Source organism: Cibotium barometz, chromosome 52 (genome assembly GCF_041138505.1).
Source record: "Cibotium barometz isolate CiBa-2024 chromosome 52, ASM4113850v1, whole genome shotgun sequence".
Classification (NCBI taxonomy): Eukaryota; Viridiplantae; Streptophyta; class Polypodiopsida; order Cyatheales; family Cibotiaceae; genus Cibotium; species Cibotium barometz.
The window spans coordinates 3,432,216-3,457,652 of record NC_141097.1 but is presented as its reverse complement, the minus strand read 5'-3'; the positions used below and the strand labels follow the sequence as shown (position 1 = coordinate 3,457,652).

At 46.7% G+C, this 25,437-nt stretch overlaps 2 protein-coding genes and 2 pseudogenes across 3 annotated transcripts in view; 1 reads left to right on the top strand and 3 right to left on the bottom strand.

Moving 5' to 3' along the window:
* The window catches only part of LOC147608690 (FAD-dependent oxidoreductase family protein), a 92,980-nt gene that overhangs the window by 34,784 nt on the left and 32,759 nt on the right, over positions 1-25,437 (top strand). The window contains exons 3-4 of one of the 2 annotated variants that reach the window (XM_086788189.1): positions 20,035-20,143; positions 20,592-20,667. In XM_086788189.1, the coding sequence (XP_086644315.1) occupies positions 20,610-20,667 (58 nt within the window). In that variant the 5' untranslated portion in view covers positions 20,035-20,143; positions 20,592-20,609. The remainder of the gene's footprint in view (positions 1-20,034; positions 20,144-20,591; positions 20,668-25,437) is intronic. The other variant, XM_086788187.1, reaches the window with a different exon arrangement.
* LOC147608693 (uncharacterized) lies at positions 649-1,579 on the bottom strand (annotated as a pseudogene).
* On the bottom strand, positions 1,863-4,470 carry LOC147608692 (uncharacterized; annotated as a pseudogene).
* LOC147608691 (uncharacterized) lies at positions 21,556-24,435 on the bottom strand. The gene is made up of 4 exons (XM_086788270.1): positions 22,679-24,435; positions 22,158-22,356; positions 21,958-22,046; positions 21,556-21,880 (listed from the first exon to the last, which is right to left on the bottom strand). The coding sequence occupies exons 1-4, from the start codon at positions 24,307-24,309 to the stop codon at positions 21,556-21,558; spliced, it is 2,244 nt and encodes a 747-aa protein (XP_086644396.1). The 5' UTR covers positions 24,310-24,435.

Below are 25,437 nucleotides of genomic sequence, written 5' to 3'. Positions count from 1 at the left end.
TAACGAGACGATGCTTTGCTCCCAACTCTAGTAAGTGGTCCCCATAATGTCCTCTGTCTGGTCCAGTGTCCTCTGATGCCCGACTAGCCCCTACCTCCTCTGGATCCACAGGGTGGAGGATCTCCATGTCATCAGTCATACACCTCACACTGTCTGCTCTGTGTGTGGGCATTGAAGTCACCCGTAAGAAATACCTCCCCTAGTGTAGAATAATGCATAATCTCATCTAACAGACAAGTGTATGGCGAGGCTCCTGTCTCCTCCTATGGCATGTCCTCTGTAATGTCATAGGAGGATCCTGATGGAGGAAAGTAACGTAGGGCTATGTATATAACCCTGTCCTGTGAGAGCTGTAAGTTGATCCACATGTATCTGGTCTCTGGATCCTGTGCTACCACTCTCAGTCTCCCCTGTAGCTCCCGTCTGAATAGAACTGCTACTCCCCCCCGACCCTCTCGAGGTACCCTGGCATGTGGTCCTCCTGTATGCTGACTTCCACTGGAATCCCTCTACTCAAGGTACCCTCTCTCTGGGCTCTGATGTGTCTCTGTCAGAAGTATGATGTCTCTCCTCACCATAATATGCTCCATCGTCCAGGCTGCACCCATAGTGAACCATTACAGTTCCATACTGCCATGTGTATCTGTGTCAGTGGCCTGGTCTGTGTCCCATAGTCCCCAAACCGCTAATCCATGGGCCGGCCACATCAATGATGACCCGACCATCTCGATAGAAGGCCTTCTTGCCTTCTCTCCTCGCGTGTAAGACTCGAGGCATGCAAGCTCTCCTATGCTCTAGCTGCATCCTCGTGAGATCATCATCCAAGAAAATAGGAGCTCCCTCTAAGCCTCGTAGTATGACCCTCTTCCTCATGAAGATGGTGCGTGCCTCCACATCCCGAAACTGTATGATGAGAGCTCTCTTCTTTGTCACTTTCCCAGCTCTCCAAGCTTTGAGGAAGGGGGGGGGGGGTCCCTCATGTGAGTATCCAAGTCATGTGCATAGTGTTTGCCCATCCCCCTCGGGGGTAGAGTCGGCTACCTCGGGAATCCCCGTGACTCTCACATTGAGTCTATGAGCATGTCGCATCCGCTCCTCCTCAATGGTGGTGTTGACGATTTGGAGCCCTTCTTTTTGGGCATCCCCTTTCACTTCCTTTTTGATGTTCCTCTTCACCACTTCTACCCAACCCTCCTTTGTTGCCTCCATCTTACCTTCTAGGCTCTTGGTGATTGCCTTGGTGAGTTCCTCTTTGATGGCCTCTTTGTCAACTTCCATAATCTCCCCCTCCTCCCGTGGTGGTCGGTCCCGTAGAGAGATCACCTCCGCTTTGAGGATGTCGATTTCCTCCTTCATAGTGTCCCGTTTCTTCTTCCATCCCTCTTTCTCCTCTTTCCATGCTTCTTTCTCCTTCTTCCCTCCTTCCTTCTCTTTCTCCCTCTCCTTCTCCCAAGTCTCCTTCTCCCTTTTCCAAGCTTCCTTCTCTTTTTGTAAAGCTTCGATCTCCTTCTCGACTTTGGAAAGTCGGTTGATGATGTTGTTGATGGCGGAGTCCGCCGTCTTCTTGTTTTCTTTGATGGAGATGAGAGAGAGAGAGAGAGAGAAAGAAAGAAAGAAAGAAAGATATATTAACGTCTGCAAAAGGCCAAAATTGGCCTATGAGACAAACAAGTAGTACAATGATGTTCCTCCAGTCATCAAGAGGAAAATGTGGAGTGAGAATAAAATGTACAAGTATGACAACACGACCATAGGGGACTCAATAGTGGTGTACAAACGAGAGGGTGTGGATGGAGTACTAGGGCTACTAATGCATCTCTATATGCTGAAGGGGTGATACATGTATGATATGTTATCTACTCCTAACTCCATCCAGTCCCATAGTGTGGGTACAATATGTCATTCATCCGATTTGAGGATGCCGTAAATGTCTGGAACATGCGTCCTGGATTAGAGCGAAAATGTGCTAGTTGCTCCTGGACCTCTTGCTGGTGTCGAGACCGGATGGCCGCGATCTCTCTGTGGTGTAGCGGTGGTGTCTGGTAGCCGCCTAGTCTGGGTCGTCGCCTAGCTCGAATCTCCTCCGCTCGCTGAGATGTCACTCCCAATGTGTGTGGCTGGGCTACTGGTGCCAATCTCTGGAAGAAGTCAATCAACTGGGACTGTCTTCCTCCGCTATGATGTGCGGGTGTCTGAAGTAAGATCTTCTTGTGTCTCTGTAGTGCTAGTAGTAGTCTGCCTAGCTGTCTCTGGTCCGATCTCTCCCAGATCTGTCTAAGTGATGTGGTCCCTCTAAAAACCTCAGGATAGCATGCCCTGATCTCTTGCAAAGCACCACACTGGCAAACAAAATGCTCCTCTGTCTCTACCCCCGTCTGGCATAATCTGCAAATGCGCTCTGCTCGAGGGATGCGTGCTGCTCTCCCAGTCTCGATCTCTAGTTGGTGTGATGAGACCCTTAGTCGCCCAATGGCTACTCTGGCTCCATGTGATAAGTGGACCTCCAAGTATCGTGGTCGCTCGATGAAGCCGTCTGTGGAGGTGCTCAAGAAGTGGTCTCTGTAGTAGAGCATCTTCGTCGGGAGTGGCTGACTAGGAGATAGCCAAGTCTCCTTTATATGGCCCTGCCAAATGTCATGTCTCATGACTCTGTTCCTCTTTGTCTGAGAGAGGCGTCTGTGTGGTGCAGCTAGGTCATACTGTAAGGGTGGTAATCTGTCAATATCAATCGTGTGTGATGATATCCACGGTACCACCTGGGAGTACCATGACCAGGTATGTCCCTCCTTAGCAAGTTGTCTAGATGCCTCAAAAGCAGCCCGAGATACCCGACTTAGTGGGAGCTCCCGCATCTTGTGTATAAAAGATATAGTCTGGAACATGGCCTCTACTAACATAGGTGGTACAACAAACTTCGCTCGAAGGATATGATGTGGTACTGAAGGTTTGCTGCGGATCATCCGTGAGAGCATCAAAATCTGAGGGCGCTCTATCTGTGTCCATGAGGATGTAGCCAAACCTGGTGCCCATATTGCTGCTGCATACATCAATGCTGGAGTAACTAGTGTATCAAATAGCCACCCCTTAGTACGGGGCTCCTAGAAGTGTGCCTGGTGACACTGGCGTTCCAAAATTGCTAGTGCTGCGTACCCTCGTGTCACTCTGTCTCTGGCTGCCTGTGCCATAGAGAATCTCCCTGATGAGCTGGTAAATGTGACCCCAAGGTATACATATGAGCCCACCACCTCTACCTGTCCCCGGGCTAGTGTAAGGATAGTCTGGCATCTGACTGCTGTTGATGTATGAAAGACCATAACCTTGGTTTTCCCAAGGTTCACTGTGAGTCCTCGCTCCGCACAGAAAGTATCCAGGGCCTGTAGATGCCTTTGTAGCCCTGTTCGAGTATCCGACACAAGAATGATATCATCAGCATATAATAGAATGTGTACAGTCGTACCTGAGATGTCAATCCCAGAGCCTCCTCCGTGTATGATGTAGTCTGCTACCTCGTCGATGTATAAGCCAAAGAGTGTCGGGGAGAGAGGGCAGCCCTGCTTCACACCAATGGTGCTGGCAATCATATCTGATAGTCCCCCTGGGCATCTAACTCGTCCAAACACTTGCTCATATAATCTGTAAATCCCCCACATCATGTCGGGGGTATGCCCAGTGTCTGTAAGTGGTGGAAGAGGCACTCTCTCGGGACTGTGTCGAAGGCTTTGCAGAAGTCCACAAAACAGCAATAGAGTCTCTGTCTCCGTGCCCAAGTTTGGTCAATCAGGCATCTCAGGGTGAAAATGTGATCAATAGTAGAGAAGGCTCGCCGAAAACCTGCCTGACTAGGGGCACGAAGTCCCTCCCTCTCAGCGTGTGTGCTCAATTCTGCCTCCAGGATAGCCCCATAGAGTTTGTTGGCCAAGGTATGACCAATCATGATAGTCCTGTAATTACCGGGGTCCAACATGTCCCCAGCTTTGTGGATCGGTACAATAGTGTGCATCGTCCACTCAGCCGGGAAACCTTCTACCAGAGCCCTGTTAAAGAGGTAAGCAATAAAAGGAGAGAGTGTGTCAGCTGCATAAATGAAATGCTCACCCTGTAAGCCGGTGTGATCCTCAGCTCTCCCATGTTGGAATCTATGTATAGCTCGAGATACCATATCGGTAGTAAAGAAAACCGATGAGGTCAGTAGAGTCTCGGTGGGGCGAGGGATGAGTGGCTGGTGCGGAACATCATAAAGCCCTTCTGCATAACTCTGCCAGCGTTGAGGATCAGTAATCGGGGTGGGGGGGGGCGTGGCTCTCTGAGTCGTCGCCAAGCAGTGGCTGCATCTTTGCTCATGAGCATGTGGTAGATGTCCGAGTATTGAGCCTCCTCATATGTGCGTTGCTTACGGCATGTAAGAGACCGCATCTGTCTACTGGCCTGCTGCTGTGTTATTTCCCCTTTCGCTACTGGGCTCGGAGATGTCGATGAAGCTCTCTGCACTCATTATCATACCATCTATTATGGGGCATGTCCCCGGATCTAGGTGGCTTCCCTGTCTGGAGATGGTGTGGAAAGCTGTGGCTAGCTGCTGTGTGCAGTATGTGTGAAAGCTGGGCCGTCCGTACATCGATGGGTGCTGTAGGGTCCATACCGAAGAGGCCATCATGTACTTTTGAATCATAAACGTCTGCAAGCTCCTGGGTAAAGTGGAAGATGGTACGAGATGCCGAGTGGTCGGGGGTGGCAGATCGCCAGATGAAAGGACTCCACATCCCCCTCTGAAAAAAGATGTCGTTGGACTGGTACAAGCCCAACTTGATTCTGATCCAAATCCAAAAAATTATGGAAGTATAACTGTGCCCCAGGCATGGTTAGCAACCACAGATCCAAAGCATCCCACTGGGTCCAAAAAACCATCCTTCAAAACAACAAACTTGCAGAACTGATAGGGGGAGGAGCATCCTCAGAAGCATCACAAAGAGAGGCAGAGGTAGACTCCTCACAATGAGGAAGGGAAGGAGGAATATAAACTGCAATGGTAACAAGATCCCAAGAATCAGCAACAAACAAGTGATCCATGTGAAAGGATCAAACCTCACAGGAAAAACACCATCCTTTCTTTGCAAACACTGCAAAGACCATAGGCTCGGACAAAAAAAACTCTTCTCAGGATCTCTGAAAATATCACTATTCTCCTCCAAAATCTGTAAACTCTTGTCATAGAAGAAAGTCTCCACAGATACAAAACAGCTCTCGAAACTGATCCTCAAGTGAAGTAGCTGGAGATGTGCCCCCTCTGAGTGTAGAAAACTCCTGTGGGAAGCAAAACGCAGCCAAAACACTGCTGTCGAGCAAAAAATAGCACTCCACCCCCAACAGAAGGCAAGGAACATGAAGAAACTGGGTAACTATGAAGACCAGGAACAAAACATAGGTATAGATGCTCCAAAATCAGCAAAATGCTGACTGAAATCAGAAATTCAGTGTCCATCTCAAGTACCAAACTACCACCAAAGCCACAATCCAAACCATAGTTGTCACGGTACAAAAATATGATACCGTACGATACGATACCGTACAGGAATTTTTGGTACGATATGAAATTTTTGGATACCGTATGATAAAATACGGTTTTTTTTTGTTTGCACTTACAACCTATGAAGCTTCAAGCTTGAATGTGAGGGAAGGTTGGGGGGGGGAGGAGTCTACAGTGCTTGAGGAACCAGAACATGGATATGTGTCTCTCCTAGCTGGATCTCTCGATTGTCTCCGAAACAGAGCGTGTGTTCGGGTAAAGGCATAATGCCCACCCTTATAGTGTGTACAAGCCCATAAGTTATAGTACATAGTACACTTAGTACTTTTAATGTACTAAGTGCACTATGTGTACTAGTGCAATATACATGTGTGATAGGGGAGTCACACACTCATATCATTATGAGTTGACTTATCCCCACAACTCTCTCTCTCTCTCTCTTTGGATAGTGATGTGTATGATGCTTACCTTTGTTGCTAGAGTTTTCCTCCCAGATGTTATCCATTAGGAGCTCCTAGTACCGTACTTTTCCTCACAGTTATTTCAGTTTCAGTTAGTTGTTTTTAGCTTTTCTTACACAGACATTGTATCAGATCCACCACTTGTTGTAACCTTTTTGGTCTCATAGGTCATTTTGGCCTTTTGAAGACGTTAATATATCATTTCATTTCATTTCATTTCATTTCTCTCTTGTTCTCTCTGTGTATGTCTCCCACATAAACTCTAACCTAACCCTAATTCTTCTTCTCCCATTCAACTAGTATCAGAGCACAGGCAAAGGCAAGAGCAATTGAGGAGGCAAGAGCAATTGAGGACTGAATTTCAGTCGCATCTGTTGGGTAGAGTCGCCGCTGCAAAACCAATTCGTAGGAGACAGCTGAGCAAAGCAGCAAGGCGTGTGACCACAAGGTGTGTGAAGCCGGAGGAGGTCCAGTTGGTGGCATCAAGAAGCTGGGGTAGCGAGGAGGCCAGCATTACTGTACCTGCCAACCAGGCGCCTACAGCAGCAGCGCCAGGTGTCTAATTCAGGCGGACACGTAGGCCTTTGTCCATACTCTGGCGTAACCAGGCGCATAGCCAGGCGAACACGCGTGTAGCGTTGGGTGTAGACTGGCGCTAGGCAAAGCAGGCGGAAACACAGGCGAAGGCGTAAAACCGTCTACGCGTCAGTGCTTGCAGAAAACGAAGCGTTGGTCGCTAATCGTGTAGCGAACCACTAGGCGTAGCGAAGGTGAGACAGGCTGCGGACACGTAACCCAAAAGCGTCCGACCTCCGCTGCTGTAGGTGGTGGACAACGAGCACGTGTTCACTGGTCGAGAGGTGGGCGAAGAGCAGTGGAGAGCGCCGTATTGTGAAGGATACGTGGAAGTGGGCATTTGAGATTATCAGAGTGAGCCTGCTGGCTCCCAATGCTGCAGTTGCCGTTGCCATTCTAATCACTTCCCAGCATGCGGTGGAGCTGCCTCAAGAAGCTCACCCTTTTGCAGCAGCAACAAAATCAGCATCAACATCAGCAAGTTTTGCCCCCCCTTTTCTGCATCAGATTTCTGCAACAGCATCAACAGAAATTCAGCCTGCAAATCTCAGAGAAATTCAAAAATTAAGAGGTATTTGCCTTCAATTTTGGGAATTTCTTATCAATTCAATCAATTGAGCAGGTACAGGTATCGAATTGCTCAATTTTGTGAGCAAAATTGGCAAAATTGGGTGACATTGGTCACAATCAGGATCAATTTGCAGGAAATTGGATGTCGAAATTTGGGGCTTTTGATGTAATTGTGCAATTGGGCACTCATACATGCTGTATGATGTGAGAAATCGCACATTCGGGCAAAATTGCAGCAAAATGCAGTGCAAATCAAGGGGCTTTTGTGCCGATTGGATTGATTTGCATGCAAGCAATCGCATTTGATGCTGTGGATAATGTGTTGATGCCTTACAAGCACTCAATGTGCCTGTAAATCAAGGGGCTTTCATGTATTGGATGTAGTGGCCAGGGGGAAGCATCGCAGAGACTCTGGATGCCTTCATGTGCGTCAATGTACCATGTATGATCAGCAATTGATCTTAAATCAAGGGGCTTTTCAAGATTTTATGCTTGTTAAGCTTGGCAAAGCAGCAGGCAAGACATTTATGCCTTGAATCCTCAGAAATCAACTTGCAGTCAAGGGGCTTTTGCCCAATTTCTGTTCGGAACTGTTGTATGCAGTGTTCGGGACTGTAAAAGTTTGATTTTCACTCATTTGGACAGCCAGGAGAGCATTTATTGCTACTGTACCTGTTGGTACAGATTTGGTACAGCTTTCTACAAGTTTTGCCATGGCTGCTCATTGATTTGAGTGGGGAAAAGGTTCAATTTCAGCTGCTGTACTTGCCGGTACAGGTTTGGTACATCATTGGTGAGCACTTAGTACTGCTGTACAGTACTTTGGGAGGGCAATAGAGCACATTTAAGGTGCTGTCCAAAATCTGCAGCAACCAGATTTTGGTGATTTCATCACTTACAGTGGGAGAAAAGTTGCATTTGTGCTTCCGCCGTGGGACATAAAGCTTGGGAGAACAACTGTGAGCACTTTGTGTGCCTTTGGTGCAGTGTTTGCACAATTTGCAGGGAGTCAGGCATTGACAGGTTGCATATTGCTATGGCAACCACAGGTGAGAGCTCTTCATTGCTTCACATCAAGAAGCTTGAAGGCTCACATAACTATGATATTTGGCAAACCCAGTGCTATAATGTGTTGCTCCAGAAGAAGCAGCACAAGTCTATCAAAGAAAGGGGTGTAAAGCCCGCTTCTCTTACTGCTGAAGAGTGGGAAGATATGGATGAGCTGGCAAGATCTACTATCATGTTGTCTGTGTCAGACTCATTACTTTTCAGCATTCGTGAAGAGAAGATAGCTTGGGGAATGTGGCAGAGATTGCAGGACTTGTATGCCCAGCAAAGTGCCTCAAGCAAAGTGTATTGGTTGAAGAAACTCATAGGTCTTCAGATGAAGGAAGGGGCGTCTATGGCAGCCCATCTAAATGAGTTTAATGGTATTGTCAGCCAAGTTATTAATCAAAAGTTGGCAATGGACGATGAGTTCAAAGCCACTTTTCTCTTATGCACTTTGCCAGAGAGTTGGGACACATTCAGGACAGCCACTAGCAATTCGAATGCTATGCTGTCATATGCAGATGTTGAGGGTGCTCTTCTTCAAGAAGAGATGAACAGGAAAAACAACTCTGTTGGAAAGTCCAATGCAATGAATGCACGTGGGAGATCCCAACAAAGGGGAAAAAGTCAAGAACGGGGAAGGAGCAAGTCTCGCTCCAAAAAGGATTTGGAATGCCATTATTGTGGCAAGAAGGGACAAATTAAAAAGCAATGCTACAAATGGAAAAATGATCAAAAGGAAAAGGGAAAAGGCAAAGACAAAGAGAAAGATGAAGCCAAAGATGTAAAGCCAAAGGGCAAAAGTGGAGTCAAGATTGAAGAAATCAATGTGTCACATGCAGGTGGCAGTGAGGATGAGGTCCTATTTACGTCTTCACTTGATGCCCATTCACTTCTTACAGGTGGTCATGGGATGCACTCATGGATCATTGATTCAGGTGCCTCCTTTCATGTCACAGGTTGCAGAGACTTGTTTGTCAGGTATACTGCTGGCAATGAAGGAGTGGTTTGTTTGGGTGATAACCATGCATGCAAGATTCTTGGCAGAGGTGATGTGAGGCTTGTGTTTTCAGATGGCTCACAGCTTATGCTCCATGATGTCAGGCATGTGCCTGAGATCAAGAAGAATCTGCTTTCTACTGGACAGCTTGATGATACTGATTATGTTACCACATTTGGTCGTGGAAAGTGGAAGATTAGTAAGGGCTCACTGGTTGTTGCCAGAGGCTCTAAGGTGGACACTCTTTACTTTATACATGCATGTGTTTGTCACCATGCTACTGTAAATGCAACCGAGCTGCCGGAAATCTCTATGTGGCATAGCCGGTTGGGACACATGAGTGTCAAGGGAATGGAGCAATTGTCTCGTTTGGGTTACTTGCCTTCTCTAAAGTTTTCAAGTTTTCAGTTTTGTGAGCATTGTATATATGGCAGGCAACTGCAGTGCCCCCACAAGAAAGCTCTTGGACAGAAAGATGCTCAATTAGAGCTTGTGCATACAGATGTATGTGAGATGCCTCAGCTTTCTTTGGGAGGGGCAAAATACTTTGTGTCTTTTATAGATGATGCCACACGCAAGGTGTGGGTCTATCCTCTTCGTTTGAAGAGTGATACATTCTCAGTGTTTGAGAAGTTTGTTGCTCTTGTTGAGAATCAAACTGGCAAAACACTGAAGGCTTTGCATTCTGACAATGGTGGAGAGTATATGTCCAAGCAGTTTCAGGACTTTTGTGATGCTAAAGGCATCAAGAGGGAGCTCTCTACTCCTTATGATCCTCCACAAAACGGGACAGCAGAGAGGGTGAACAGGACTATTCAGGAGAAGGTTCGTTCTATGTCGTCACATGCTGCATTACCTCATGGTTTTTGGGCTGAAGCTGTTATGACAGCCGTTCACCTTATAAACAGGTCACCTAACACGAGGCTTGGTGGGAAAGTGCCAGAGGAAGTATGGACAGGGAAGCCTCCGTCATACAAGCACTTGAGAGTGTTTGGTTGCGTTGCGTACGTGCACATACGCAGGGAAATGCGCACCAAACTTGATCCTAAGTCTCACAAATGCATATTCCTAGGATATGGTGACAGAGGTGAAATGGGGTATAGACTTTGGGATCCCGTGAATAGAAAGATTATACGCAGCAATGATGTCATTTTTGATGAAACATGCATGTATAAGGAGCCTGCAAGGCAACAGGAGCCTGGCAGAGTCATCTTTGATGATGATGGACATCATGGACAACAACCAAGGGCTGTAAATCAGCCATTACAGCAGGAAAACCAGCCCTTAAATGGTGCTGAAAATGGTCCAAATGGACAGCCAGATATGGCATAAGATATCCCTATGGATATACCACAGTTAGAGGAGATACCGGGCATGATATTTCAGCCTTATGGCATGGAACAGGAGCCACTAATGGGTGATATGCAGGCTGGATAGCAACCTGCAAATGATAGTCATTGGGTACGGAGGTCCACAAGACCCTCCAGAGTCCCTGACAGGTTTGTTCCAGGGGTTGACTACTTGATGCTTACTGACTGTGGGGAGCCCTCATGTTACAAGGAGGCTTTACAGAGGGCAGACAAGGCTCTTTGGGAGCGTGCCATAAAGTCAGAGATGGATTCTCTGCACAAAAATGGAACATAGAAGTTGGTGCATTTGCCTGCAGGCAAGAAGGTTTTGCCATGCAAGTGGGTTTACAGGCTCAAAGTTGCACCTGATGCAAAGCCAAGGTACAAAGCCAGGTTAGTGGCTAAGGGCTTCAAGCAGGATTATGGTGTGGACTTTGATGAGATCTTCTCTCCAGTGGTCAAAATGACCACACTTAGAGCTGTGTTAGCTTTGGTTGCACATGATGATCTGGACTTGATTCAGATGGATGTGAAGACTGCTTTTCTTCACGGTGATCTCCATGAGGAGATATATATGCAACAACCAGAGGGTGCAACCAGAGGGTGCAGTGAGTGGAAAGGAGAAGCTTGTATGCAAGCTGAAAAAGAGTCTTTATGGGCTCAAATAGGCACCAAGGGAATGGTATCGTAAATTTGATACATTCATGAAATCCCAGAAATTCAGGAGAAGTGACATAGATCACTGCTTATACACCAAGAAAGCTTTGGATGGCAGTCTATTGATCCTCATCTTGTATGTTGATGATATGTTGATTGCCGGGAAATCTCGTAAGGAGATGGATACCTTGAAGCAGAGGCTGCATGAAACCTTTGATATGAAGGATTTGGGTGATGCAAATCACATTTTGGGTATGCGGATACTTCGGGACAAAAATCAGCATGTGTTGTATTTGTCTCAGAAGGAATACATTGGCAAAGTTTTGCAGAGGTTCAATATGGACGGGGGGAAGAAGACTAGTACTCCTTTGCCTCCATATGTGAAACTCAGTGCTATGGACAGCCCACAGTCAGATAGTGGCAGGGCTGATATGGCCAAGATTCCGTATGCTTCAGCTTGTGGCAGTCTCATGTATGCCATGGTTGCTACTAGGCCGGACATTGCATTTGCAGTGGGAGTGGTTTCTAGATACATGGCCAACCCTGGCAAGAAGCATTGGGAAGCAGTGAAAGGTGTCATGAGATACCTGAAGGGCACACAGGATATGTGCATTTGTTTTGGCAAACAGGATGCATAGTGCATGGTTACACGGATTCGGATTATGCCGGTCATCCAGATAACTGGAAGTCTACTACCGGTTATGTGTTTACATTCACAGGAGGTGCTGTGTCATGGATATCCAGGATGCAGAAGTGCACTGCCTTATCTACTACAGAGGCCGAGTATATTGCAGCCACAGAGGCTTGCAAGGAGGCATTATGGCTATCTCGGTTAGTGGTTGATTTGGGTTATACAGGGGATATTCCATTGTTGCATTGTGACAGTCAGAGTGCCATCCAGTTGGCAAAGAACCCTGTCTTTCATGCAAAGACGAAGCATGTGGATGTGAAGTATCACTTCATCAGAGAGGTGATAGAGAACAAGCAAATTCAGCTTGTTAAAATTCATACGGATGACAACCCGGCTGATCTGTTGACAAAGAGTTTGCCTCCGGAGCGGTTTGCTCATTGCAGACACTTGATGGGCATTGGATGAGGCCAGTTTCAGCCTTGATATGGCCTTGTATATTATCATATACATGCTAATTTTTCTTTTCCTTCATTTAAGGGCACTTTGCCTTTAAGTGGGAGGTTGTTGGGGTAAAGGCATAATGCCCACCCTTATAGTGTGTACAAGCCCATAAGTTATAGTACATAGTACCCTTAGTACTTTTAATGTACTAAGTGCACTATGTGTACTAGTGCAATATACATGTGTGATAGGGGAGTCACACACTCATCATTATGAGTTGACTTATCCCCACAACTCTCTCTCTCTCTCTCTCTCTTGTTCTCTCTGTGTATGTCTCCCACATAAACTCTAACCTAACCCTAATTCTTCTACTCCCATTCAGCGTGGATGGGTGATGCAATACCAAAGGTCTCCCAGTGTAGCGTTTATGACTAAGGGACCGTCCTTGCACAAATACAAGTAGTGCATCTAGGATGATAGGTTTAGGGACTCCTCTCTAGATCAAAATGGCCATGTCCAAATCTTCTTCCTCGTACATAACTTGAGAATCTGACTGTCTAGCCTACCTATACTTGCATCTTCGGAGGTTTGACAAAAACTCAGTACGAAGGGCTTTGTGTGAATATATGCTCTTATGTGTGTGTGTGTGTGGAGTGCGTGTGTGAGAGCATATCTTGATACAGAGTTCTACACCCACTATTGGGCACTGATGACGTTAGTGGGGATGTTGTAGTATCTAGTCCATACTATGCATAATGGAGTTGATAGTTATATAGTCTTGTGGATTGACTACCATGAGTATATAACATGCACGTTTCTAAAAGGTGAATTTGGGCATGTTCCTGGATTCATCTAGGTATATATACACTACCAGTCTACCTTGCCAGATTTTTTAGGTCTCTGAACAACCCCATATGGAATACTAAGTGGACACGAAAGTTGCGAAGTATTGCGGGCATTTGGGATCTTCGTTAAGCAGGGTTTCTATATATATTATTTAAGCATTTGGATTTTTTTTTCAAAGTGGGGGAGGGGATAATAATAATAATAAAAATCGTACCATACTAACCGTACGGTACGAATGGGTTTGTACCGGTACAAGAAACAACTATGATCCAAACAAAACACCCCCTCTGCAAGTGATCTATGTTCACTGGAGAAGAAAACGCAGCCAAACAAGGGCTACAAACCTGAAAATTCAGGCCAACTAGTGTCCACACCTCCTATGCGGAAAAACGCTGAAGAGAAGGTACCTTCGGGTCCAACGGAAGGAGCCCAAGTGAATGTAGAGCTACCAGCAGAATCAATTCAGAAAAACGCAGCAACCATGGCTGCAAATCTGAAAAAACGCAGAGGTATTCGGGGCAGTAGATAGGGCAGAGTATGGAAAAAACAAAAGAGATATGGTACCATCAAGTCCTCAGATCAGTAAAAGCAGCAGATGTCCTGTACAAAACAGGCCGCCAAACACTACAGGGAGGGGTAGATGCTGAAAACGCTGCAAACTGCTGTAGAAAACACCTATAGAAAAAACCCAGCACTCCAAGGTGCTGCTGCCCTGAAAACAGAGTAGAAAATAGGTGAGAAAGGGGGAATCGTAGGGATCAAAACCTGTTATGGATGACCGACAAATAAATCCTAAAAGGCACTACTTCTGTACATGATTCTTGCACTGTTGATGAGCCAGTTTGTCACCGTGTACCACAGTGTATGGGTGCACGTGACACCATCCGCCCAAGATCTGGTCCTCTGAATGCTGCTTCATACGTAGCTGCCAATGTCACCAGAGTGTCAAAAAGCCACCCTTCGTACTGGGTTCCTGCAAATGGGCCTGAAAACACTCTCTCTAGGTGGGCTAGGGCTGCGTATCCCCTCGTGAGGCGGGTCGAGGCAGCTGGTTTCATGTTGAAAATGGGTCCCGTGAATGTGACTCCAAGATAAACATACGAGTCCACAATCTCCACTGTCTCACCCCCATAAACAAAACTCTTGGCACTCCTCATGGCCTTCACTACGGGCCTGGATGTGTTAAAAACCATAACCTTGGTCTTGCCCAGATTCACCACGAGATCCCGTAGCTCACAAAAGGGCTGCAAAGCCTCCAGATGGTGCTGCAGTCCAGCCACTGAATCTGAAATCAACATCTGTCATCGGCATATAAGAGGAGAGGTATCACTGTACCATATATGTGGCTCCCGGCCCCCCTAATCTGTCTATAAAATCACTGAACTCATCAATGTACAATCCAAATCGACAGAGGGCACCCCTGTTTCACCCCAATAGTGCTCGTCACCATGTCGGACAGCCCTCCTGGTACTCTCACTCTTCTTGTTTACAGACTCAAAGTGTCATGACTCCCCAAATCATCTCCTCTGGCAATGGAGCTTATGGAGCCTGTGAAAGAGGCGGGGACTTGGTATAGTGTCGAAAGCCTTGCAGAAATCCGAAAAGCAACAGTAAATCTTGCACCCCCCTTGCCTGGGCATCCTCAATAATAGCCCTTAGAGTGAAGATGTGATCAAGTGTAGAGTAAGTTCTCCGAAAACCAGCCTGTCCTTGGCTCTATACCCTTGTCTCTCTACCAATAAGCTGATCTCTACCTCTAGTACTGCCCCGTAGAGCTTGGCGAGGGTGTAACCGATCATGATTGTGCGGTAGTTGTTAGGGTCAAGCGGGTCCCCGGCCTTGTGGATTGGGATAATGGTGTTGGTGGTCCAAGAGGGTGGGAAGCCTTGGCAAAGGGCTAGGTTAAAGAGATCAGCAATGAAAGGGGCAAGGGTATCACAGGCATGGGAGATGTGCTCAGCTAGGAGGTCTTCATGGTCCATTGCTTTTCCAAGCTTCATCTTTTTTATGGCTTTGGTTACGTTTTAGATGGTGAACAAGGTGGCTGAGGTAGGGCGAGGAACATGAGATAGATTCGGTGGAGAGGTGTTGGGAATTCGGTATAGGCTTTGAGCATGCCTATGCCAAAGGGTTGGGTCTTTGATGGGAGTAGGAGATTGGCGCTCAAGAAGTTTCTTCCAAGCCTCCTCACTATCCTTGAGAAGCAAGCGATAGAACTCATCCTCTCGTTTGATGAGAAAATCCCTCTTCTTCCCTGGAGTGAAGCGTTGGAACCTCCTCTGCGCTTGATGGGGGGTGATGTGGCCCAATGCTTTGTGTTGGAGGATGCTCTTTCATATTGCCCGGCATTCCTCATCATACCAGCTATGGTGTGGCATGGATCCACAAGGGGCTTTGAGGAAGAATGATGGCTGGTGAGAAAAGAGTTACTGGCAGCATCATGTAGAAAGTCAGAAAGCTGAGTAGTAATAATTGAGAGGGGGGGCTGAGAGATCAATAGTCAAGAGGTATGAATCAAGGTTGGATCGGTAGACCCCATCAAGGGCATGATCAAAGTGTACCTTGGTGAATGATGAACGGGGGGCTGCTTGGGGACAGAAATCGCTATGGAGAAGGTGAGGAATGCATGATTGGAAAGAAGGGGTGGCGGGGAGATATGGAAATCATGAATGTAATGGGTCAAGGCCGGAGAGCCCATGAGATAATCCACCGTACTAGGACCTCCTTTAAAGGTAAAGCAAGTGAGGTGACCCGAGGCTGGCCATTGGGCCATCTCATTGAAGATGACCAGCCCATGTGCTTATCCCAAAAGCTGTGATGGGACCAACATTCTGTGACACTCTCTGGAAGCCCATCTCTTGCATATCCACATCTTGTAAGAGAAAGTCATCTCCCCAAAACTCAAAGAAACCAGTTTGGGAGCTCTGAGTGCATGCATTGAAGTCCCCCCAAAAATAAAATATTTCTGTGTGTAGACAACTCCATGATGTCAGCATACATGTCTAGAAATGGGGATTGCCCATCAGTGGGTGAAAATCTGGAAGTGTCCGGTGGGAAGTAGCAAATGGCTATGAAGATGGGGTTGCCTCTTGACCGGTGAAGCTTGAGCCGCATGTAGTGTGCCTGCTTGTCTTTGCGAGCCATTGAAATGATGCTGTGGAGGTGTGGCTTAAAGACAAAAGCCACCCCTCCTGAACCTTGAACTCCTCTCCACATGTCCGTGTCTCCCCACGGTATGTTGATTCCCACACATATCCAGAGATCTCTGGTAGCCCCCTCTCAGGACTCTGGTGAGTCTCGGGGTAGCCGCCTGTGTAAGTGTCTGAGAAACCTCGTGGGTTTGACCATAGCGTGCCATTGCAATTCCATACAGCCATATGTATGCCATGTGTAGTCCCGTAGACCCCGCGTCCCTATTTGGGCCGTGAGTCTAAAATGACAAAGCGGCCATCTCTCCATATTGCTCATTTGCCCACCTTGTGAGCTTCTAGAATGGCTGGCATGGCTGCCCTTCTTTGTTCGAGTTGAAGTGGCGTGAGATCATCCCCAAGGATCACTTGAGATGTAATACTTTTGAGCTTCCCCCGGTGTTTAAGGAAGTCGTTCTTGGTTTGCATGTACTTGAACTTCAAGAGAAGAGGCTGCTCCTTGTTGGGGTCCTTACCGACCCGCCATGCATGAATGAAGGGTGGGGGTCCCTCAATCTTCAGCATGTCACACAAACTAGCTCCATCCTCTTTGGGAGAGGATCCTTTCTTCAATCTGGTGACTCGCACATTGAAGGCTTTGGCCTGCCTCTTGTTCCCCTCTTCTAAGGTGTCAATCATGGCTTTGGTGCTGTCCATGGGTTTATGCTTTCGTACCACCTCTACCCATGAAGAGGCTTCTTCTAGCCTCTCTTGAATTGCAGCAATTGCTCTGTTTATCTCTGACTTGGTGGCAGCCACTACTTCTTTTGTGGCTGCTACCTCTTGTGTGGCATTCTCCATGTTATGCTTGGCTGTTTGCAGCTCTGCGTGGAGTCGTTCATTGGCTGTCTTGAGCTCGTTCTTTAGCTCCTCGGCTAGAGGGGGGAGTCTGGGTCATATTGGAGGGAGGGGGGGGGGGCGGGGGGCAGGGGGATCCATCCTGAGTCCCTGCCTCGTGAACCAGGTGCATACTCGGCTCTACCATGACTCATGCCCATTTGTTGCTAGCTGCTGGGAGGACTGTAGGGCGAGCCTCGGGAGTCTCCAGGGGGGCATGGCACTGATCCTGTGAATGTATGTGACTGTCTGGAAGAGTGCCTCTACTACCATGGGTGCTGCAACAAACTCTGTGTAACTATTTGGCCCTCCTAGCTCTTTTTCACATGATGGAACTCATGCCCGGACACATGGACATATTAATGAAAGCATGGAAACAGGATTCATGAAGTTGGCACAGGAAAAAGCACCAGTTTTGGTCAAAAAGCAAGGAAAAGCAGAAAGTCAAAATTAGTTGACCACGAGCCAAGGGCACCATTGGAAAGAGGGGACTGAGCGGGATCAAAAAGCTAAAAGCTGCTTTTTCAAAAAGCGGCTCCAGGGCCAAAAAGCAAGGCCTTGAAGGCAAGAAGGCAATAAATCAAGAACTTTGGCAAAAGATGAGCAATATTTTATTATTATCAAAATATTACAGCAAAAAGAGAAAAGCAAACCATAAAGTATTGCTTTTGGCAAAAAGCAAGGCCCTCCCCAAGTATAAAAGAAGCTAGAGCCCTCTTGTTTGGGTATCGAGTGGGTAAAGTGTGTGGAGATCGTCATCAACATCATCTTTATCATCTTCAACCTCACCATTGGCCTTGTCTCCTTGCGCCACCTCTGGACAGCCCATGTCCGCCACTTTAGCATGCGCCGCTGCTTCTGTGTTGCCGACCGCGCTGCCGCCCGTTGCTGCATCAAGTTGCCAACATCTTTTTCCAGATCCTCAGCAGAGAGATTGGCAATCGGGCACTCGTATCCGCCACTTTGGTGTTTGCTTTTTCGAAAAGCTTCTTGAGGATCTTCATACAGATTGGATTTGGTTTGGATCTAGACTTGGATTTGGGTATTGGATCTGGTACTAGCCCGGTGAGAGATTCTTGTGGGTCATCTCCGTGGTGTGCTCGGCATCAGAGATCTGGTGCCTCGACATCGACATCGACATCGACATCGACTTGGATATACTACATCGGCATATTTGTTTGATTTTGTATTCATTGTTGTATTGATCTTGGCCAGCGTGCCTGTGTATTGTTCCTTGAAAGGGGGCGGGGCCTGTTCCCCACTCAGAGTGGTGTATTGTGCAAAGATCCCTATTCCTTCTTTCTCTCCCCCCTCCCCCTCTCTCTCTATATCTTTATCTCCTTGCCAAAACAGCAACCAATGCTCCAATTCTGTCTCTCTAGTGAGTCTTTATCATGTTGCCTCCAGGATTAGCCTGAGATTAGCATGTACATGTGTGTGCACATGACACTCTTGGACACGTGGTTGAATCTGTCACGGCACGCCCCGTTGGGCTTACACTTTGCTAGGATAATATCATGTGGGACCAATGGTTTGCTGCGTATCATACGGGAGAGCATCATGACCTGAGGCCTCTCTATCCTTGGCCATTTGGCCGCTATAAGACCAGGTGCCCAAAAGGGTGCTCCATATATCAATGCCGGAGTGACCAAGGTGTCAAATAGCCACATCTTGGTCCTCGGCTCCTAGAAGTGGGCCTAGAAGCACTCTCTCTCCATGAGAGCAAGAGAAGCATACCCTCGCATCAGTCTAGCCTCTGCAGCATGGCTCATTGAGAAGATTGGTTCTGTAAAAGTGACTCCCAAGTACGCATATGAGTATGCAATCTCCACTGGGCTGCCCATGTAGGTGAAACTCAGTCGAGATGTGAAAAGAGGGGATGTGTTGAAGACCATAACCTTGGTTTTCCCAAGGTTTAATGTGAGATCCCGCTGTGCACAAAAGTCCTGTAACGTGTCAAGATGCCTCTGGAGAGCCTCTGGAGAATCTGCAATAAGCACAATGTCATCAGCATAAAGTAGTATGGAAACGAGGATGCCTGCTAGTGATACAAGAGATAGAGAGTTGTTGCAAGGCACATCAATGATTGTATTATTATCATACTTCCATGACGTACAATACTTTATACTGGCAACCAAGGCCCTATCTTATGTTCTCTTAATAAGAGGGTGTGTGTTCACACACCACTTGATGCTTATAGATTCCAAAATATTCTACAATGGGATTATTAACTTAAAATCCTTGGTCCTTATAATTACTTGCTTCCCTAGCCCCCCTAGTTCCCAGATTAGGTTGACTAACCCTACGGTTAGCATCAAGTACATGCCACAGGTGCACAAGGAGGATAGGCTGGGGGGGGTGGCGAGGGGCTGATGGGTCATGGGAGGTTGCTACACGAATGGGAGCTCTAGCGTCATGATTTAAACAAAATTGTAAATGGGCAGCGGTAGAGGTTGCCTGAAGGCATTTGGAATAAATCTGCTATTCTTTTGAATTTGGAGGTGTCACATTTAATGTGCATTGGGATAATAAGGCAGTTCTTCAGTTTCTGTTGAGGCATGGTTGATGAGTCCATTGGATAAATTTTGGCTGATGCACACTCAACTTGAAGAGATGCATCTTTTTTTGTCTCTAATTGCATTAGAATACAACAGTTTTGTAATCTTGAAGAACATCCCTGTGGTAGCTCAGCAGTACACTAATGTTCAACTTGTTAAGAATAACATGGAGCATGTCAGGACGTAATGTGATTCACTACATCAACTTGAGGGGCATCTATAACATGACAACTAAATCAGTTTTGGGGCATCTATGTCATGACCATTAAATCAGTTTGTTGGTTCTCGATCTATGTGCACCACCGGTTCTATGGCTCATACTTTTTTTGTCTTATTCTTGTTCCAGCTCTCTACTGAATCTCTTCAAATAAGTGTAGAGGTCTTTGATGAAGAAGGTATAGGAGCAGGAGCTTCAGGAGTGTCTGGAGGCCTTTTACATCCTTATACCCCAAAAGGTTTCCTTTACCCCTCTTTCAGTAGCTGATGCATGATTGGTTAAGAGTAATAATAAACTGCAAGCTTTGTAGGTTTGATATATACGAGAAAGTGGTTGTTCTCCTCGTGTATTGTTTCTGTTGAGTTGAAGGAGCTTCAGGAGTATCAATGCATCCTCTTGGAAATTCATTATTCATGTCTCCATCTCTACCCCCATCCCCATCGTGCATGTAATGAAATCTTCCAACAGCATGACCTCCCTTGGTGAGAAAACTTGTCCATGTTTATATTTTAAAGAGTATGATGTGAACCTAGCTCTTGTCTGGTTATATATGAAGGAACATACATGCTGCATGCTAGAAATCAATGCTAAGCTTGTGGTGCCTCTGTGACAAGTTTTAAGCGGCAGTATGTGTTGAATTGTGATTCACATCATAAATATACCCAAAAAAAAGTGATTTGCACCAGGTGATCTCGGTGGACCTAATGGCAGGATCGTATGAATGCATCAGTGACTGGGCAGCACGATTTGGCACGAGAAAAGGTAGGATGAAGTGTTGGATATCAATTCTCTACCCTTATATTGTTGAAGATCCTTCTATTAGTTAAATGAAAAAACCAGCCAAGAGGCTGCATACAGCCTTGCTGAAAATCAGTCAAAAGTACAAAAATGAATGGTGGGGAGCTCCCTCGATGGCTGGCCGCTTTATCGGAGGGAGGCTACAGTGGGGAAAGAGGGGGGAAAAGCCACACTCGGGACCTGTAGTGCCGTGCAACACCGCCGTCCTTCCTGGAAAGAAAGGGTCCGGGGGTCCAGTCTCTTGCCGCCGTTGGTGCATGCGATCTGAATTCCTCAGGGTCAAAAAGCAAGAGGAGATTTGGCTGATCAAAAAATCCTTCCAAGGCTCATCCCCTGGCTGAAGTCCTCGCACAATCAACTTGCCCTACTAGGCTTTGCTCTGAGTAGTGGGATCAATCATGTGAGGATTACTGTTATTACTTAGTATTTCATCCACTTATCTGTGTATTTAAGACTGAAACTGAAAGTAAACTTGAACACAGATGTTTGATTGATTGATTGAAACTGTGATACAACAGGCTCCTTATATAGGAGTCCAAGAGACACGAATAAAAAGACACATCCCATGACCAATAGTCATGACTCTAGGCGAAGAGACACATCCTTTGGACGAATAGCTGCAACCATTGGATGAAGAGTTGCAACCTTAGAGCGAAGGGGTGTGACCAGTCGTCGAAGGAGTGTGGCTCTTGATGAAGAGGCATGTCTCTAGAGCGAATAGTCGTGACCATCCAAGTGTAGGGGTCCTTTGTAATCATGTCACTTCAGTATTTGTAACCATGAGGAGACTGTGTATAATGAACTAAGTCACAATCGTGACATTCCCTCCCATTTAAAATAAAACCCATGTGATTAAATGAGAGTCGGTCGTCTGCCAAAGAATTCTTGGAGGAGTTGAGGATATTGTTGCATTTCTTCATCTGTCTGCCAAGTAGAATCTGACTCATCCAAGTCCATCCACTTAACAAGAAATTCTGTAGTAATTTTCCGTCTTGTTTCTTTCTGACGAACGTCAAGAATCTTCTCAGGAACAAGAATAATGTGATCATCTTCAATCTCAGGAACATAAGAAGATAACTCCGGAATAGATGAATCTCCTTGTATGTATTCCTTGAGCCAAGAGATGTGAAATGTCGGATGAATTTTTCCCCAAGATGGTGGAAGATCCAACTTATAACTGACAACTGAAATCTTCTTTATAACTTTAAATGGACCATAGAAACGCGGTCACAACTTCGGAAAGACCGACTTTACTGTCTTATATCGATGCGGTAAAGCAAAACCAAGTCACCTTCTTGAAACTCAGTATGCCTTCTGTGCTTATTCGCATATTTTTGATATTTCTGCTAAACATGAACCAGTCTGTCTCGAACTTGCACAAGAATATCTTGCATTTCTTGAATCAACTGATCTGCTAATGCCACCTTGTGTTGAAGAACAAAGTTTGTAGGCACAAGCGGAGTGTGACCATATGCTGCTTGAAAAGGAGTCATTCCAGTGACTGAATGTGGAGAATTATTGTAAGCAAACTCCACAAGAGGCAAATATTCTTCCCAAGAAGCTAATCTCGTCTGAATATAATGTCTAAGCATTTCTTCCAAAATTTGATTTACTCGTTCTGTCTGTCCGTCTGTCTGAGGATGATAAGCAGAACTGAACAAGAGATTCGTACCAAGAGATTTGAATAAGGAAGTCCAAAATGTCCAGTAAACTTCGGATCTTTGTCAGAAACAATAGATCTTGGCAATCCATGAATTCTGAAAATATGCTGTACGAACAACGCTGCAAGTTTTGGAGCAGAAACTGTCTTCTTGCAACATAACTAAGGCAGAAGTGCTGTCGCGTTTACGTACTAAGCGTTTGACTTGCATAGCAGAAACCACAGTAATCGGCTTAGAATTAAACAGACCTCGTAATTCCATTTCTCGATGATTATGATAAAGTCGAATGGAATGATCTCGAAAGCTCATATAACCAAGCCTGTCCAAGGATCATGTCATAGTGTGACAAAGGCATAATAGAGAAATTCAGCTGATCCTGATAATCCTGAATCTGAAAATGCAACTGCTGAATCCGTTTGTTGCAATGCAAGAAAGAACCATCTGCAAGTTCCACTTGGAAAACTTCCGCACTCTGCTGAGTAGGGAATCGTAACTTGCTGACGAGAGTAGTTCCCACAAAATTAGTTGAGCATCCACTATCAACAAGAACATTGATAGGATGCTGGCCAATAAATCCCAATAAGCTCAAAACTTGATTGGAAAGGTTAACAGGCACTGAAGTATGGTTGTGGGTATTTAGCATTAAAGCACTGACAACTTTAGAAACTCGCACTGCATGAACCACCTGCTTGTCTTTTTCTAGCGCAGAAGGATGATGTGGATGTCCATGTTCACCTTTTGGGAAACATTCCATATTGGAATTCTGGCGAGAATTACGCTTTGGGCACTCATACCACCTGTGTGGTCCATTGCAAATTGTGCAAAGACCTGGAGGGTTGCCTTGAGAGGTTGAAGGTGCCGATGAAGAGGCTTGCTGACCTGCTGAGGTATCGCGGCGAAAATTGCGGCGATTGTTGGGTCGGCGACCTTGCCAGTTGCGTCTTCGATTCCGATTGTTGTTGTTGGAAGAGGATCCTGTTTGTGAGGCTGCCGCCTGACCTGAAAATCTAGGCCGAAAGGGCTGTTGCCGAGTAGATTGCTGACCAGAGGATTGGGAATATTGAGACTCAGGTTGAGATAAATTTCCTCTGCGATTGTGCTGGGAGAAACGAGCACTGTTTGAGGACCGATTGCCAAAGAAGGATGTCCTGGTTTGTCGTCGTAGATCTCCAAGGCGCTCTACATAGGCAATGGCAGCATCTATGGTGAGAGGGTTAAACTTCTGCACATCTTCCTGTAAGTTGGGTTCAAGCCCATCGATGAAGCTGTGTAGCTTGTCAGCGGGACTGAGGCTCTCAATTTCCAGAGTTAAACGTTGGAACTCTATGATATACGCGGCTGAGGATCCTGTTTGCCTCAGGCAGCGGAGAGCAGACCGGGCATGGTAGTCCGCACTGGCAGGTTCAAAGGCCTTGCGGAGGGCGCGCCGGAATTTATCCCAAGTAGGAGTGTGCTTACCATCTGCAACACGTCGTTGCCACCATAGAAGTGCTGTATCCTTGAGTAGGGAACTGGCTAAAGCAACCTTCTTGCTTTCGACCAAATCGGTATTGGTCAAATATACCTCCATTTTGAATATCCATTGGTCAAGCACGCGCTTGTCGCGGCGACCATTATAAGGGGCAGGCAGTTTGACATCGAGTTTCTTTTTTTGTGCAGCAGTAAATATTTTATAAAGAAGTTGGAGTTCTGCATTGTTTACCTCGGCAGCTGGATCTGGTTCATCTTCATTTTCTGCTACCGAAGTCTCTGAAGAAGATGGTTGTGGATCACTGGCTGGTGTGCGCGCTGGATGGGGCCGCTGCAAGTGGTCGAGTCGTCTGCTGATGGTAGAGAGACTTGTCGAAAAAGTCTGCTGAAGTGTCTCCATCTGCTCGCGTAATGATGTAATGGCCTGCATTTGCTCGTCTTGTTGCTGGCCTTCCTCCTCTGAGATAGATGGCATGTTGGATCTGCTAGAGTGAGTAGCGCGGAGAAGCTGGTGAAATATGTGGTACTGCTGGAGGAGAGAGTGACAGTGAATCGTCTCCCAATTCTGCTAAGAAATTGGAGCCTAACTCCGAAGGCTCGAAATCTTCCACCTCATCGAGAGGAGGTGTCTCTGCAGGGGTTAAGGGAGTGTAATCTGGCACAATGAGCTCGCTGTATACTCGAACCAAGGGCTGAAGCGAGATGATCCGGTTTACCGCATCCACACGGCACTCGTCCAGGAAATATGCAAGATGTGGGTACCGTCCCAAAATAAACTCGTAATGAGCAAGATGGTGTGCTGGACACGTCAAGTAAATATGCTAGATCACCCACGCCTGTAACTGAGTGGCGTGGCGGTGACTGACGTATAATAAAAAGGCCAGGGGACCTGGTACATGAACTGGAGCCGGAACAGGTTCTGCAACAGGTTCGGGTAATGGGGCGGGCTCCGGTGTGGGTGTATCAGGTATAGTACTTATTTCCGGGGCTGGGCGAGGATTTTCGGGCAATATGGCTTCCGGGACCTCGTCTATGTACGAGATGTAAGGCTCTGGCTGATTGCTGTTGGGTTCCATTGGACGCCTGGTTGAGAAGGGGAATGTGTGCCAGAGTGGAGAGAATTCCCTGGCGTGGCAGCGTGGGAGAGGAGCGAACCTTCCCTAGAACAACGTGCGAGAGGAGCGAATGGGCTGGCCGGCGGACTAATTCGTTGCGCTGGCCGCATATTCGCTTTGTTGTTTTTTCCTTTTTTGGGGACTTATCGAAAGGGCAGGTGGGTTTAATAAAAAGGGCCGCCCAAGTTAATTAATGGGCTGGCCGGCTGGTAAGATCGCCGTGTAGTAAACCCACGAAGGGCTGCGCTGGCTGAATTGTGGGACGTAGCGCTTATGCACTGGCGGCCAAGAGGTGCGCAGCCATGGGGAATAGCGAAGAGGTGCCATGCGAAGAGGTGCCATCTCTTGGTGCCACCGTTCGTGTGAAGGGATGCGAACCCATGCACGAAAGGGCACAACCCGATGAAGAGGCACACGAAGGGCTACCAGCAGGAAATCTCTGCGCACTCACCGGGTACACCACACACACATCTGTGCATCTGTCTTCT